This window comes from Salarias fasciatus, chromosome 16 (assembly GCF_902148845.1).
Source record: "Salarias fasciatus chromosome 16, fSalaFa1.1, whole genome shotgun sequence".
NCBI lineage: Eukaryota > Metazoa > Chordata > Actinopteri > Blenniiformes > Blenniidae > Salarias > Salarias fasciatus.
The window spans coordinates 4411034-4426424 of NC_043760.1; the positions used below are offsets into that span (position 1 = coordinate 4411034).

General features: G+C 49.4%; 2 protein-coding genes across 7 annotated transcripts; one reads left to right on the forward strand and one right to left on the reverse strand.

Moving 5' to 3' along the window:
- Window positions 1-500: 500 nt before the first annotated feature.
- sgo2 (shugoshin 2) lies at window positions 501-8428 on the reverse strand. The gene is made up of 9 exons (XM_030112452.1): window positions 8359-8428; window positions 7108-7210; window positions 6859-7034; window positions 6001-6075; window positions 5680-5747; window positions 5455-5582; window positions 3706-5055; window positions 789-957; window positions 501-712 (listed from the first exon to the last, which is right to left on the reverse strand). The coding sequence occupies exons 1-9, from the start codon at window positions 8362-8364 to the stop codon at window positions 622-624; spliced, it is 2166 nt and encodes a 721-aa protein (XP_029968312.1). The 5' UTR covers window positions 8365-8428; the 3' UTR covers window positions 501-621.
- A 2211-nt stretch (window positions 8429-10639) lies between these two features.
- Window positions 10640-15281, forward strand: LOC115403193 (translation initiation factor IF-2). 6 transcript variants are annotated; one of them, XM_030112025.1, is made up of 9 exons: window positions 10640-10703; window positions 11384-11713; window positions 12410-12670; window positions 12792-12935; window positions 13109-13229; window positions 13327-13508; window positions 13603-13689; window positions 14705-14774; window positions 14884-15281. In XM_030112025.1, the coding sequence occupies exons 2-9, from the start codon at window positions 11395-11397 to the stop codon at window positions 15128-15130; spliced, it is 1431 nt and encodes a 476-aa protein (XP_029967885.1). In that variant the 5' UTR covers window positions 10640-10703; window positions 11384-11394; the 3' UTR covers window positions 15131-15281. The 6 variants fall into 6 exon arrangements, with proteins under 6 accessions (XP_029967885.1, XP_029967887.1, XP_029967886.1 ...); XM_030112027.1 differs by having other exon boundaries at window positions 13603-13668; XM_030112026.1 differs by having other exon boundaries at window positions 13109-13217.
- The last annotated feature ends 110 nt before the right edge of the window (window positions 15282-15391 follow it).

The following is a 15391-nucleotide window of genomic DNA, read 5'->3' on the forward strand; positions in this document are numbered from 1 at the left end:
GGGGCGCTTGTTTTGTTCGCCTGGACCGTCAGTGGCGGGTGGGGTTAGTTCACTTCCGCATTGGCGGGGGCGCTCGTTTCCCACCCGCGCATTCCAGGCGGGCCGTGTTGAAGAAACCAGTTTATTGAAAATACTCGTCTATCTGTTGTGTTTGGAATGCGCCTGGAAAGCGCGGGTGTGGAAACGATCACTCCCGTCAATGCGGAAGTGAATTAACCCCGCCCGCCAGTCATGGTCTAGGCTGACAGAACAAGCGCCCCTCGCCATCGGCCGATACCCCTCCGTTTGGAGTGTGCCTCTCGAGAATCTCCTTTTGGAGGGGTGACTGGCCCTCTTTCTTGGCCCTACCCCTCCGTCATAATGACAATTGGGACACTCCTACCCCTCCACGTGAACGCGCAAAACGAGGGGAAGGGCCAAGGGGAAGGGCTAAGGGGTGAAATGGGATTCAGCCTTACAAACAGGAAGTCTCCAATGAGGCTTTATTAAAACAATTCTAAAAGAAATCCAGTCAAGTATTTATTCCAGAAGAACTTCACTACTGAAAGAAAGAAGAAGAAGAAAAAAAGAACAAATCTGTACATCCTAAAATAAAAGTTAAAGTGGGAATTAAAAAAATGATCAGTCCTTCTTCTTGGATTTGAGGGACGTCTGCTTCTTCTTTGTGTTTAATTTTCGATGGCTCAGGGTCGGGCCTTCAGTCCTCATTTTTCTGTGCGGAAACAGAATAAAGTTAGCAGCAGTGTGGCGCGCTGCCCTCTGCTGGTCGGAGGTCCGGTTCTCCTTACCGGTTCAGAGGGGGTTCCTTGTAGGCGACGGGGTTTCGGCATCTCTTGGTGCGCGCGGAGTCTACCCCGTCCTGAGTAGTGACGTTGGTGAGCGTTGTTAGAACTCGTCCTTCTGGGATGGCCTGATGAACTGGCTCAGCAGACTCCCTGCTCTCAGGTTCCACCGACACTGCAGACGGATACAAACCGTTCAGGTCAACACAAATAAACAAACAGTCAAAACAAACTAGAAGGTCAACACATCCTGAAGAAATGTAAGTGTGGCTGCTGAACTATCGGAATGACCTCAAAATGCTGCGCACGTTGATCCCTGAAAAATGGCTGAAGCAGATCACAGTCGCACTAGCAACCATCGCTAAGCAAAAGTGAGGCTGAAGATGAAGAAAATCACAGCTGTCCTAGCAACCGATGCTAAGCACGAGCGAGGATGAAGCTGAAAATCGCCGACATCGTACTAACCGTCGTTAATGCGCCTTTCACACCGACATCCAGCTGCTGCGGCCAATTGCAGTGCGCCATCGTGTACACTTAGGTTCACGAAGAAGGCAAAGTGGCTGGCACGTGCTTTTATCCAGCTTTCCAATTGAGGAATGAGCACTCAGAGCTTTTCTGCAGAAAGACTGCTAATCTGCCAGTGTCCAGTGCAGGTCTAAATTGTTAGATGATCATTTTTGCAGAAGCATTCGTTTGTTTGTGTCCAAAGCAGTTTAGGATCAAGTTGAATGCAAAGCACTATAAATAGATCCAGATGTTGTATTATACTCTCCTGAGCAGCTCTGTATCTTGTAAGATACACAAACTGTGCATTGGGGCCTCTTGATTCTTGAGAAATAACTCAACTAATTTCTCTTATTGATGACACTGCACGGCAACTTCTTCTGTTCAGGATGAAGATATTAAAGAGTTAATGCAATGCATTATTTCATTTCTCACTCAATGACAATCGATAAGAGAATTGGAATCACAAAATTCTTAACAATTCCCAAGACTGTCAAAAACATTTTTTAAAAAATTAAACACACAGAATTTTTTTGTTGTTGCGGCCTGGATGGAGCAGGGTTATACATGAACAGTCGATGAGACGATGCAAGATATAAAGAAGATCAGACCGAAGTGCAGGCAAACAGAACGCTATCTCTGCGTAATGTACGACATCCCACCAACAACTCTGTGCAATTTGGAATTTGACGCAGACAGTCTATCAGAACTACAAGGATTTTCCGTGAGCATCTGCCAGCAATACAGCATCAGCGCGCACACACAAATTTTCTTTTCATTTCAACGAGAAGCCGTGTTTTGTACAAGTGCCCACGATCATGCACTGCAGTGGTTCGCTGTGGCCATCCACAGACCTGCGGAACGCTGCGGCAGCTGACTGGAGTGCTTCGGTGTAGGATTATACGTGAGCAGTCCGAGATCAATCCGTAATGTGCAGTATCTCTGCGTGGTCATCACATTTTCATTCGATATGGTACGCATCCATCCATCCATTTTCAAACACTTTATCTGGGACCAGGTAGTGGGGGAAGCAGTCTAAGCAGGGAAGCCAAGACTTCCCTGCATTTCCAGACCAGCCACGAGACAGACTCTCCAGTGTGTCCTAGGTCTTCCCTGGAGCCTCCTCCTGGTGGGACAAGCCAGGACCCTCCGCTTCCTCCATGGAAGACGTGATGACGGGATTCAGGAGGTCCTCAAAGTATTCCTTCCACCGTCCAACAATATCCCCAGTTGAGGTCAGCAGCTCCTCGCGTTGGTGGAGACCTGCTTTCCCCTCCGGAGGCTCAACGCTCAGCTTGACGGCAGCCCTTACTTCCAGTGTCCAGCTCTCCCAGAGGCGGCGGTTGAAAACCCTGCTGACAGAGGGTTCAACCGGACGTTCCCAGCAGACCCTCACACCACGTTTGGGTCTGCCAAGTCCGTCTGGTTTCCTCCTCCGCCAGCGAATCCAACTCACCATTGATCTCAGACTGGACACATAACACCGCATCATCCAGTCCGCAGCAAAAAAACAAACGTGATTATTTATTTCAAAATTAATTCCGGACAGTATCAGAAAGCTTCGGACTGTTGTGTACTGATTAAGCATCATTTTACAACACGCTTCTAAAACCACATGCCTTCCACAACATTACGTATTCCATTGTGAATTAGGGTACTACTTCTCGTACAAGCAGGCACAATCACGCACTGCAGTAAGCGGCAGCGGCTGTCTGCAGACTTCACAAGACTCAGTACGTCAGTGTGAAAGGGGTACAAGCAGAGGCGAGGCTGATGCTGAAGATCCCAGCCGCCTCAGCAACCATCCACAAGCAGGAGCGAGGCTGAAGCTCAAGAAGATCACTGCCGCCCGAGCAACCGTCACTAAGCAGGAGCATGGCTGAAGACGGTCATGGCCATCCTAGCAACTGTTGCTAAGCAGAAGCTGAAGAAGATATTGGAAAGCTAGAACATTTATTAGCGCTCTTGCCTCACAGCAAGAAGGTCCTGGGTCCGAATACCGGCCAGGGCCTGGGGCCTTTCTGTGTGGAGTTTGCATGTTCTCCCCGTGTGTGCGTGGATTTGCTCCGGGTACTTTGTGCATGTGAGGCTAATTGGTAACTCCAAATTGCCCCAGCTGTGAATGTGAGTATGAATGGTTGTCTGTCTTTATGTGTTGGCCCTGTGGCCTCCCCGCTCGCCCACATCAGCTAGGATTGGCTCCAGTCACCCCCACAGTCCTGAGAAGGACCAAGCAGGCTAGACAATGGATGGATGGATGAGTAGAACATGGCATCCATCCTCGAAAAGCCAAACGTATTCGAAGAAACCCAATGAAAAGCGAGTCTCGTCATTCAGTCAGAATAATCATAAAGAAACGGGATCACTGCTGGTGCGTCTGCTTCTCAGCATCCACACGACAACAAAAGAAAACCTGTACCTGAAGACGAGTCCAACACGTCCCCCTCCGTCCTGCTGCTGCTGACGTCCACGCCCAGCCACGGCGGCAGCTCGTCCATCAGCAAAACAAAGTTGCTCGTCGACCGGACTCTGCTCCGTCTCCAGCCCGAGCTCCTGTCCTGAGTTCTGAAGCCTCTGTTGGTCGGACGATCTCCCGTCGTGTTCTCGTCGTGGACCTGTTTTTGCTGCTCATGTTGGTCCTGGTGCTCAGCAGACCCAGCTGCTTCATCTCTCCTGGCTTTCTTGTGCCTCTGGGCGTCGGCCTCCGCTGTGGTGTGGTGGTCCGCTGGCGGCGGCGGAGCGTTCAGTCCATCGCTCTCGCAGAGCTCCTCGGCGGCCATCCAGGATCTTTTCCAGGAACTCCGAGACATGGCGTGGTCGTTCGGTCCTGCTGTACAGATGGAGTCTGGATGAAGTGAGTCGCCGTTGCTGGCCACGGAAACGACAAATGTGCTCCTGCATTTGATTTTTTTACTGCCTCTGGAAGAACTGACAGCCCTGAAGCAGGCCTCTGGAGAGAACGGCTGTGTCTGTCTGAACTCCGGTTGTCCCTCATCTTCACAGGGCTGAAACGCGACAGTCTGCTGTTGGGCTGACGGTCTGGACGGTCTGCTCTCAGCATGGTCAGTCGATGGAGGAACGATCGTTTTCCTGGTAAGTGAAGACCTGACTTTAAATTTTGATTTCCTGAATGTGATTTTTGAGGCTTTTTCCTGTGCTGCACTCTCAATGGACTCCAAACGCATCACATTGGGGTCAGAGAAATAATCGTCTACCTCTGACGGCACGGCTCCGCCTGATTCAGGGAGGTCAGCAGGTTTGACTTCAACGGGACGGATGAGCAGTTTGGGGATGCGAGACGGACTGAGTTTCTCACACGGGGTGCCCCGGAGGGGACGTTCAGGGATCGTCGGGCTTCTGGTCGCCTCCAGGGTCAGATAAGTGGTGGAATTTGGGGCATCAGGCATCACAGCATCTCTGCATCTTTGTTTCTTGACCAAGTTGCCTTTCGGTTTGGAAGACTTGTCTGCTTTCTTGGCTTTTGCTTCAACAGCAATGATGTTGGTGGTGTCGCACACCGTCATCTCCATTGTGGTGTCGATCAGCACGGTCTTCTCCTGAACGCTGTCCGGTGGCGGCTGGCGCGCCGCTAATGGAGGTGGAGTGGGCTGATTGCGAATCGGAGGGTCCTCCACTGGGATGGACTTCGGGGGATCAGATCGGGGGACCTCCGCGGGCAGCTGCCGCTCTTCTGCCCTCAGGCTGACAGACGAGCGGGACGAGGTGGGGGGAGACGTCTTCGAGCGCCGGGCTGACTCCGTCTCTTCATCTGTGAAAAACATGGTACAATGTGCTCTGTCACATTTTGGGGAGAATCTTCTGTTTGCAATGAGAAAACCAGACAGACTTTAAAGCCCATGCTCCACTGAACGCGTCACGACAGGCGACGGTCGTTATCTGAGTGGTTTCACCTGAGCCACAATGCAGGAGGAGGCGAGGCTAAATGCACCTGATGGCCGAGTTTCCATGACGATTTAATTTAACGTTCTAATTTGGGAAAAGTTTCATGCTTACAAGACAACTTTCTGAAAACGATGTCCGTTTACATGGCAACCGTATAAACACTGAAAACAGTGTAGTCTTCCTGTTGGTCCACTAGATGGTGCTGGTGTTCGTTTTTGTACTGAAGCCACACGCTGCAGAGAGCAACACACTGTGAAAGCCTCACCTGGATGACCTCGCCGAGCCGGGTGGCCCGAGGCGTCGGTGCCGGCGCCGGTGTGCATTGTGGGGGTTTCAGCTGACCGAGCAGCCGCGTTCGTCCCACCAGAGGTCAGAGTCGGAGGATCTGTGAGCCTGGAAGCAGTCGGACAGGAACGTCTCATGTTCATGCCAGCTGAAACGAAGCGATCGAGGAAACGCCACGGCGTCAGGAAAGTGTGAAATCGATTACCCTCGGCCCGCGATACTGTGGACGTCAGCGGGACGGCTGCCGTGGTCCTCACGGCCATCTGGGTTATCCTAAAAGAGACACACTCTGGAGTGACACACACCTCTCCTCTACTCAGCCTTCATCTATGTGGTGTGAGAATGAAAGTCTTCAGCTTCACAGCCGTTTTTAAACCCTTGAACACAATTTTTAATCAACAAAACAGCAGATTTTAAAGTCAAGGAAAGATATTCAACGTGCAAGTTCCCCGAGTGTAGCGAGCTAACAGCTAGCAGCATGGGTGGAGCAGGGCAAAGCTGCTTCATGTGGGTGGAGCATCATTACCAGTTCAGTCAGCAGCTCAGAAGCTTCACTCAGTCGCTCCAAAGTGTCCTTCTGGAGACCTCTGATGATCTGAAGCTGAGAGAGAAAACACAGAGATGGGAAGACGCGGGGAAACTGGACGCCTCTGCAGCCAAAGACACAGATCCTCTGGACTCGGTGCTTCCAGATGTTCCCACCGCTCGCTCAGACCCCCAAACGGCTCTCATCCTCGTCTCAGGTAGCGCTGTTTCAATCAATCCATGTTCACCATTTACTGAAGTTCAAAACACGCTCACACTGTCAGCATGGCCCCGCCCCCTCCAGACCCCACCTCCACCTGACCTCTGACAACCAAAATGAAAACTAACTCCACTCAGAACAGAGCGGCAAATCAGCTGGGCCGAGATGCTTTTGGTTCAAACTGTTCCTGGTTGAAATGGTTTTTTTCCTCCCCTCACTTGAAGAGGGTTTTTTTTTTTTTTAATGGAAGGTTTTTGGGTTTTTTCCTCATGAACTGAAGGAAACTACTTGTACTGAACTTTGGTGGTTGATTTTTTTCCTTCAAAGAATATTTTTTTGGGATCTGAAAACACTTGAAGTGTTTGCCTGCGTCCTCCATTTGTTTTCATTTAAGTTGTGTGAAGATTATGTGTGTTTAGTGGGATAAAAAGAACAAGTGTTGGGTTATTTGGAAATCTGAAAACAAACCATCCCTCCCTGAAACTAACAGACAAACACAAAACAAAAATCTCACGTCAGGAGGACACGTGACTGGAACAATGAAGACCAAATGAAAAGCCCCGGGCCGACTGACAACCTGCACAACTGTTTCAGATGAACGAAGACAGACTGAACACGTTTCGCCCAGGAGAAACTCACCAGCTTCCTGAGTTTGTAGTTCTTGGAGGCCAGCTCGAACAGCAGCGCCTCCACCTGCTTCTGCAGATACACCACCTCCTTCTCCAGCTGCGCCCTGCACACCTTCTGGGCCTGCAGCGCCTGGGCCAGCGCATGGTTGTTGGACTTCAAGCTCACCTTGAGGAAGGAGGACGTGTCTGTGGAGGAAGCGGGACAGCGTTACCGTGGGAACCGCCAGAACCTCCCACACCAGGAACAGGCTCCACCCACTCAGGTTCTTCTTCCTGATCTTCAACGCTGCGGCTGAAGCATCTCTGACTGTTTTTGTCGGCGTCATCCTCTTCATGGAAAACATCTTGGGGCAAGGGAGGACCTGGAAGCAGACGGCGGGAGCAGCGTCAGGCCTGGTGGCTTCCAGCTACAGCATCTCGATGCACGGAGACCCGGTGAAAACACAAAACTTTCACAGTGACTTGGGGGTCGGTTTCCATGACGGAGCTCAGAGCCACTGGAAACACGTTGACTCAAAACAGCTTCACTCTTCACTGAAATGTATTTAAATTCCAGTATTCAGCCATAAGGTGCTTCTCAATAAGAAAACTTTTGCTGAATTAAAATAACATTTTTTTTGCAGTGGATTCCCATCTGCTCACTCAATAAAACACCAGATCATTGTTCATTTTCAGCAGAATAATATATCACAAAAATACTAACTTTATACACCTTTCCACATTAATTATACTTAAACATTTCTAGAGCAAACTGGCTGTAAACCTCATTAACAAAGCTCACACTAAACAGAATAAATGGACAGAAGGACAGATGTCTCACTCACTGTGTTGAGTGTGGTATTAAATGTTGATAAAGCACTGCCTGTTTTGGAAATGTTGATTTTTTTCCCACTTTATTTAACCAGATTTAAAGCCTCACAGAGATAGAAAATCTCTTTTTGAAGAGGGAGCTGGCGTGGCAGCAGCAGGCAGTCATAACATATACATTCATCAGGCCTTAGCTGCCGTGCAAACAGCTCGGTTTCCTGACGGGGGGAGGTGGGGAACCGAACCTGCATCTTTCACACCGAGAGGCCACCGCTCGACCAACATATAGAAACATAAACACAGCCGAACACAAGAACCGAAAAAGAGGGAATTCAAGCTGCTTGTCAGGGGAAGGGACGTTGGATGCGGTGTTTCGGATCAGCTGGCGCCCCGGTTAACTTGTGAATGACTAGCAGGGACGTTAGCGGACCACCAGAAGGCCGGGCAGTTTGAAACCTCGTTTTAAATGCGGTTAAACTCGGTTTGTCGGGAGACAAAACGATTTATGTTGGTTAGGTTACGGCCCGTAACCTAACCGTAACGTACGGGCAGCAGCGGGGGACGATAAAGTAAGCCGGTTGACAGTTAACAGGAACCAATTAATCCGAAACACCGGTAGAAACTAAACTTACTGGTCTAGCGAGTAAACAGCCTTCGTGATTTCACAAACTTTCCAGAAACACGAAGAAAAAGGAACACTTACCGACATCAGCGGTCCTTCCAGTGAAAGCTGTGTGATGGAAAATCACCGTTCACATTTCAAACGCAACAACCCCGCGGCAACAGAGGAGGCGGGGCTAACGAGGAGAACCAATCACAAATATCCTTTTCTTCTTCTTGGGGTAAATACGGGCCGCACCAGCTTTTAAGGCGCATTACCGCCGCCTGCTGGACTGGAGTGTGACTCAAAGTTCACTACGTTCTGTTTCTAACACTTTTCCTCCTGTCACATCTAACAGAATCAAATCCCACTATTCTAAAATCCAGCTGTGGCCGCAACCATGTTTCCTGTACACAGATACCCTCTGGTTTCCAAGGCAGATCAATATATATTTTTTTAAATCCTGCCCATTAGCGTTCCATTGTGCCAGATGTATCATATATACTGGACTGGTCTTCGATCCCTGGCTGATCCTGACTTTTACTGGCAAACTCAAGTCAGTCTGATCCTCTGCCATGTGAGCTGGCTGACATCGAGGAGATGAGCTGCAGCTCTAACAATGATTTGGATTTGCCCTGTTTTAGATATTACCTCCATTGGCCATAATTACATGAAGTCTTTAGAATCAAAACTAATAAAGTATCCTCCTTCGTGTTTACATGGGAATATGAATTCCAAATTAAGGTTTACACAGAAAGCATGTTTTTTGCACCTTTATTTAATTTCACTTTAACCCTGGGGGTTGTGAAGGATTCTGATTGGACAGGTGGGGGAAGTGACCCACTGCAGTTTCTCTGTGGGAAGCATTTACTCACTGAAAGTGACCCATTAGGCCAGAAAATTCAATATAATTACCAAATGTTTACTACTGTGGTTACAACACAGTGAAGGAAATGGATGATCTCTGTGTGTCCTGTGGAAAGATGCTGATAAAATGTTTGGATACATTTTCAAATACCCCCTCGGTGTGAAGAGGTGACCTTAATGTTGTGCCAGATAATTCCTCAGAAAAATGGACTCCTCCTGTACCAAATCGAAGCAATACCAAGCTGCAAGACTTTATGGGGAGATTTAATCTTCACGATGCCTGGAGAGTTAAAAAAAAATCCTAACATGAAAGTTGTTCCATGGAGTAATAAGACAGGTACAAGTCACTCTAGAATTGATTTATGGCTGATCTCAATTCCACCTAACTGATCTTAAAACATTTTTTGAAAATAAACTGATTTTTATCTGCAATTTGCAGACTGCAAATAACCCATCCCCACTCTGCTGACTGGCTTCCACAAACTACACACTAAATATTAAGACGTTCTGACAGATTGACAGTTTTTTTTCTCCATCAGGAGGCCGACAGTGATTAATTATTCGACAAGAGCAGAGAACAAACCACTTTAACAGAATTAAACATTCCAAGCGCTGTCCTTGGTGCTGAAGATGTAAAATAAATAAAACAATCAGATGGATGTAAAGTCACTCCCTGAGGCAGCAGTGACAACTCTGTTTAAACCCCTTTTACACGTATTTCCTTATATCTTTATAGTTTTAAGTCTAATTTTTAAAGTTTACAGTCGATGCTAAATGTAAGGCGCTACATCAGGCAGTCACCACCAGGGGGTGCTGCAGCCCAGTCCTGACACCACAGGGATTTATTTGTACTCTGACAGGAGAATGTGCTGAGTCGGAGTAATGCTGAACAAGTGTGATGAAAGTACAGAGCTTCACTAAATGTAAATTTAACACTGTTTTTAATGTTGTGTGTAAACACATGAGGAAACTTTAATGACAAAACCACAAATGTTAAAAGCCTCACACTGAGTGGGGAGAAATGTGACACGTCATAAATAATCAATTTCTTAGTGTTTATCTGATTCTGATTATTTGACAATTTTGAATTTATATCATTATTACAGGCTACAGAGTTTTCTTTTTTTTTTTTTTGACATTTTTGGTTGGTGGTGTACTTTCGGATTTATTTATTTTTATTAAAAAAAAATGTATCCAGGCCTCCAAAAAAAAAAAAAGCTTAAACACTGATTTGAGATGAGTAGCACTCACCGTCCTAATGTAAATGGATTTATTACAGAAGATCTTAAAGTTATGTCCTGTTACTGCAGTTATTTATTTATTTATTTATTTATTTATTTCAAAAACTGTATGGTTCTAAATTCGATTGGGCAACTGCGGACGCCTTCATGGATTCCCTAATGGTTAAAACCTTTACTAAAAGTGAAATGGATCTGTGTGACAAATCAATCCCACTTATGTGAGCATTTAAGCGGCGGGGGACCAACCCGGAAGCCGGATGTGAGCATTGAGAAGAAAACTTCCGGTTGTTTATGACAGGGAGGCTTGTTAAGCTAACGGCTCAAGAAGGACCGAAAACAGTGAGTTAAACAGCATTTTGTCTCTAATTCAATCGATGCTGTTCAGTGTAAGCACAGGGCCGATGAAGAAAACCCTCCAGACTGGCACGGAGACGTTTAGAGAGCTGGATTTTCAGCCGCAGCGCCGGTTAGCGCGTTAGCATGTTAGCACAGAGCCCCTTCGTGTCACAGAGATCGTTTATCAGTCAGTTTCAGTGACGTCTCACACGAAGCTGAACGACGTGGACCCGGTCCTGATGACAGACTCTGATTCCGATATAACTAGTGTCTCAGAGGGGCTGTAGTAGGGGAGGGTCTCAGTCGGTCTGTAGAGGGGGTCTCAGAGGGTCTGGAGGGGGGGTTTCAGAGAGTCTTTAGAGGGGTCTCAGTGGGTCTGTAGAGCGGATCTCAGCGGGTCTGTAGAGGAGATCTCAGAGGGTCAGGGTAGGGGCCCTCAGAGGAGCTGTAGGGAGTCTTAGAGGTTCTGGAGGGGGGTCCCAGAGGGTCTGTACAGGTGGTGCAAGAGGGTCTGGGGGAGGAGGCCTCAGAGAGTCTTTAGAGGGGGTCTCAGAGTTTCGGGGGGGGGGGGGATGTCACAGAGGGTCTGTAAAGGGGTTCAAACCACACTTTCCAGTCTCGTACAGAGAACCTGAAGGATCAGAAAGTCTTTGAGTCCATCATGAGTTCTGATTTCCTTCCAGCTGCGTCCAGGATGGACGTCAGCATCGCGGTGACGCTGATCCGGGGCCAGATGGGCGCGGTGGTGGAGCGGGCGGTGAACGTCGCCGTGGAGACGGTGCTGGCGGAGATGCTGAAGGTGGTGGGGGCCAAGTTCGAGGAGCTGAAGGCGGAGCTGGCGCTGGCCAAGCGCGGCGCGGCGGCGCTGCAGAGGGAGGCGGCGCTGAGGGAGAAGGAGAACGACAACGTGCGGGCGCGCCTGCGCTACACCGAGCTCAAGCTGAAGTACTACCGGCAGGGCGTGGAGGAGGAGCTGCAGCAGAGGGCCTGCGCCGCCTTCAGGGGCCCGCCGGGTGAGGAGCCGCCCCACACGTTAGCTGGAGTGACTTGATCCTGAAAGTGATGTGGTTTGAAAATGTTGAACTACGATCCTCTGAAAACTGAAATTTTTTGAAAATACTTTGATTCTGTTGTCATGGAAACACTCGGGCAGAAACTCTTCTCCTGGGACAGTAAACTATAAACATTAACAGTGGGATTGTTAATGTTTATAGTTCACTGTTCTCTGTGGACCAACAAAGATACGACATGGTTTCAGGAGTTTCTGCAGTTGCCATGGAAACAGATTATTTTCTAAAGAACCTGCAACTGGAGCCACATGTGGCTCTATAGTCCCTCTATAGCGGCTCCATGAAGCCTTCACGATGTGATATGTGAATAAACGTTCAGGTTTTAAAAAGGTACAAGTAAAATTGGGGAAAAAAATAGCAAAAACTACCAGAAATGGGGGGAAAAAAAGATAGAACAGCTTAAAAAAACGGAATCGTATGAATCTTCCTGAGCTGCATTCGCCTCATTTTAATGGTTAAATGTGTTTTATGGCTCCAGAACAACTTGACTTGACAGAAAGTCACTGAAATGGCTCTTCTGGTCATAAAGGTTGCAGAGCTCTGCTCTTCAACATCCCTTTGTGGTTTTTCGTGACCGTTCGGTACACGCACCTTATACGCGTGTAACGGGTTTTTTACTGGACTTCTGTGTCTCCGCAGAGCGGGAAGCGTCTCACAGGAAAGACGGAGACCAGCAGGACCAGTTCAGCTGGCCCGCCGCCGTGCTGCCCCCCCCGGAGGCGCCGGACACCACCGGAGACCCCTCGAAGGGCGCCGCGGACGAGGCCAAGCCTCCGCCCACCGGTTCACTGCCTCCAGACGCCTGCGATCACACCAACTGCTCCATGCTGCCCCCTACTGCTCCGAAGGTGACCACACGCCACACGCCCACTCCCCAGGTGGAGCTCTTGGCTCCTGGAGGTTAGGATGAAGCATAAATGTGTGTTTTTAACTTCAAGAAGCTTCCTGAATCCTCTAAAGCGTCAGTACAGGAAGAGAAGCAGGTCTGTGTGAGATAGTGACATTTCCTGTTTGAATTCAGGTGAAGCTGGAGGCGCTGTCGGAGCAGGAGGAGCTGATCACCATCAAGGAGGAGCCAGAGGAGGAAGAGGAGGAGGAGGAAGAGGAGGAGGAGCAGGTCGTGATGGCCAGCCTGCTGCTGGACTCGCAGCTCCCTGGGTCCGAGGTGAGGCTCAGCTGCTCCGCAGCAGCATGTGTCCAGTGAGCAGTGAGCAGTGCAGGGTTGGTGTCCAGCCAGTCAGGGTGCTCAGAACAGCAGGTGACAGACCAGGGACCAGCACGGGCTCTGTTCCAGCCTCGGTTCTACAGCTCGGTGAGGAGAACTCTGTTTGTGTTCAGACTCACAGATCACTCAGCCAGTGGACCAAACTGTCAGCCAATCAGACGGGCCAGTCTGCAGCCTTCAGCTCCTCCTCGCAGAGCTCCTGTGGGTTTCCTTACGGCTCAGGTCAGACGTGTTGTGAGTCTGCAGCCTCCTCCGGTGCTTGTCCCCTCGCCGTTGTGTCCCGAGGCTCCTGGACTGGGGACATAACGGTACGTTCTCCTGTGTTCTCCAGACCCTCAGCTGCCCGCCCCCCTGCCCCCCCCGGCAGCGCTGCCCTCCGGCCCGCTGCCCTGGACCAAAGAGCTGAGTCTCTACGAGGAGTACAAACTGCGCCGGAACGAGCTGCGGCGGCGGAACCTGAACCGACGCAAAGAGCTGGAGAAGACGCTGCCGCAGCCTCTGCTGGCCGACCTGGTGGGTCAGAGACACCGAGGACAGAGAGACACCGAGGACAGAGACGGGACTGAACTGAAAGGGAAATAAACTCTCGACGCTCTCTGTGCCGTAGATTCGGGAGCGGCGGGAGAAGACCAGGCTGCGGGTGGCCCGGTGGAGAGCCAAGAGGAAGCTGCAGGTGTGCCTCAGCCAGGTTCAGGTCAGAGGTCAGGGGTCAGAGGCTCAATTTCAGCACCACATTTTCAAGTGGAAACAACTTCAGTCATGTTTTTGGGTCCGTTTACACGACACCGGCGCTCAGAGCCATGGAAAACATTTTTAAGACACGTGATTTCCGCGGAGACGACAGAAAAGCGGCTCCTGGTCCTGGTAGTTCTGGAGTTTACTGTCACCGTAACAACAAGCCATTGCTAAACCAAACAGCACCAACTAGTGGACCACCATGAAAACTACATAATGTACAGTGTTTCTGCTGTTGCCGTGGAAACGGACTTCCTTTTCAGCACATTGCCATGTAAAGGTGAAACTTTTCTGAAACACGCTTTCACTTGAAACGTTGTCGTGGAAACGGAACCTGAATGTGGTTTGTACCCTCATATGGAGCCCCGGGTCCGGTAACAGTCAGCAGCTCAGACGTACGTCATGTTTCATCAGTTCTGCGTAAATCAAACTACAACTCCAGGGAAAAGGTCGATCAATTTCTATTTTCCTCACTTCACATGTACGCACACCTTTTAACTTTGGAAACACACTTAGCAAGTAGTAAAAGACAAACTCGGAATTTTCTACTTTAAGAAAAAATATGGCAAAAAATATTCCCTTTAAGCAAAGTTATAAACCTTTACTGAGCCAGTGGAACTGAGTAGTATGACTTAAAGTACTTTTTTTTTTTTCAGTTGAGTATCGTGAAAAGAGCCAAAAGCAAACGTCCAGGCGGCGAGTCTGACAGTCGTGTGGTGCAGACAGAGTACTCATACCAGTGGGTGGGGGGTTTGAGAGGTGTTGTTCCACCAGCGCTTCCCGGAGGCTCAGAGTTCTCTCTGCTGCAGTGTCTTTCCTCTCGGGTGTCAGAGACCAGCTGAGTCAACTGGCTGCAGTCTGGATCAGTCACTGCTCACTGAGTCAGACCGAAACCTTCCCAGCTCCGGACTCCAGCTAGGAATCTGCCAACCAGTTGTGCTCTGCTGTCCTCACCCTGCTCTGTGCTCTCTCAGGCTCAAGGTGGCGCTGCAGTTCTTTCTCAAGCTGGATTTCCTGTCGGCGGGCAGCAGCTCCGAACAGGAGGTGAGAATCCCTCTGCTTCTCACTGAGGACAGCAGCTCGCCGTCACACCGCAACCACGAGGCTGGACTGTTGCTCTCGGGTCGTTCAGCTTCTCTCTGCTGTTTTCCAGGTTTGTCCCCTGCGGCTCAACAGAAGGCCGACTCAGCGGCGCCCCCTACGCAGCTCTTCCTGAACAGCATGAACAGCAGCGTGGCCTCCATCCTCACCTTCCTCCCGTCCTCCTCCTCCTCCTCCTCCTCCTGCGCCCCCTCCTGCTCCACCTCCCTGCAGGCCTCCAGCATGGCTCCGCCCGAACACAGCCTCACTTCCTGCTTCCCACCGAGCAGCCAATCACAGCAGGGCACCTCTCCCAGTGAATTCCCAGAGTGAAACACACACTGCTGTTTTTATTGTTTTTGGATCTAATGTTTTCAGAAAGTGTGTTTGTAAATATATATAAATATATTTGTATGTATATAGTTGTTGATTTTTGACTCTCTTGAGTTGAATAAAAGTCATTCTGCTGAGGTTCATGTGAAACTTCCTGATCTACACTCACAGATGTTCCCAGATTACTTGAGGAAGTCCAGTTTAATCTGTCAGGATGAGCGTTTTGTCGGCTCGTTTCACAGGAACAG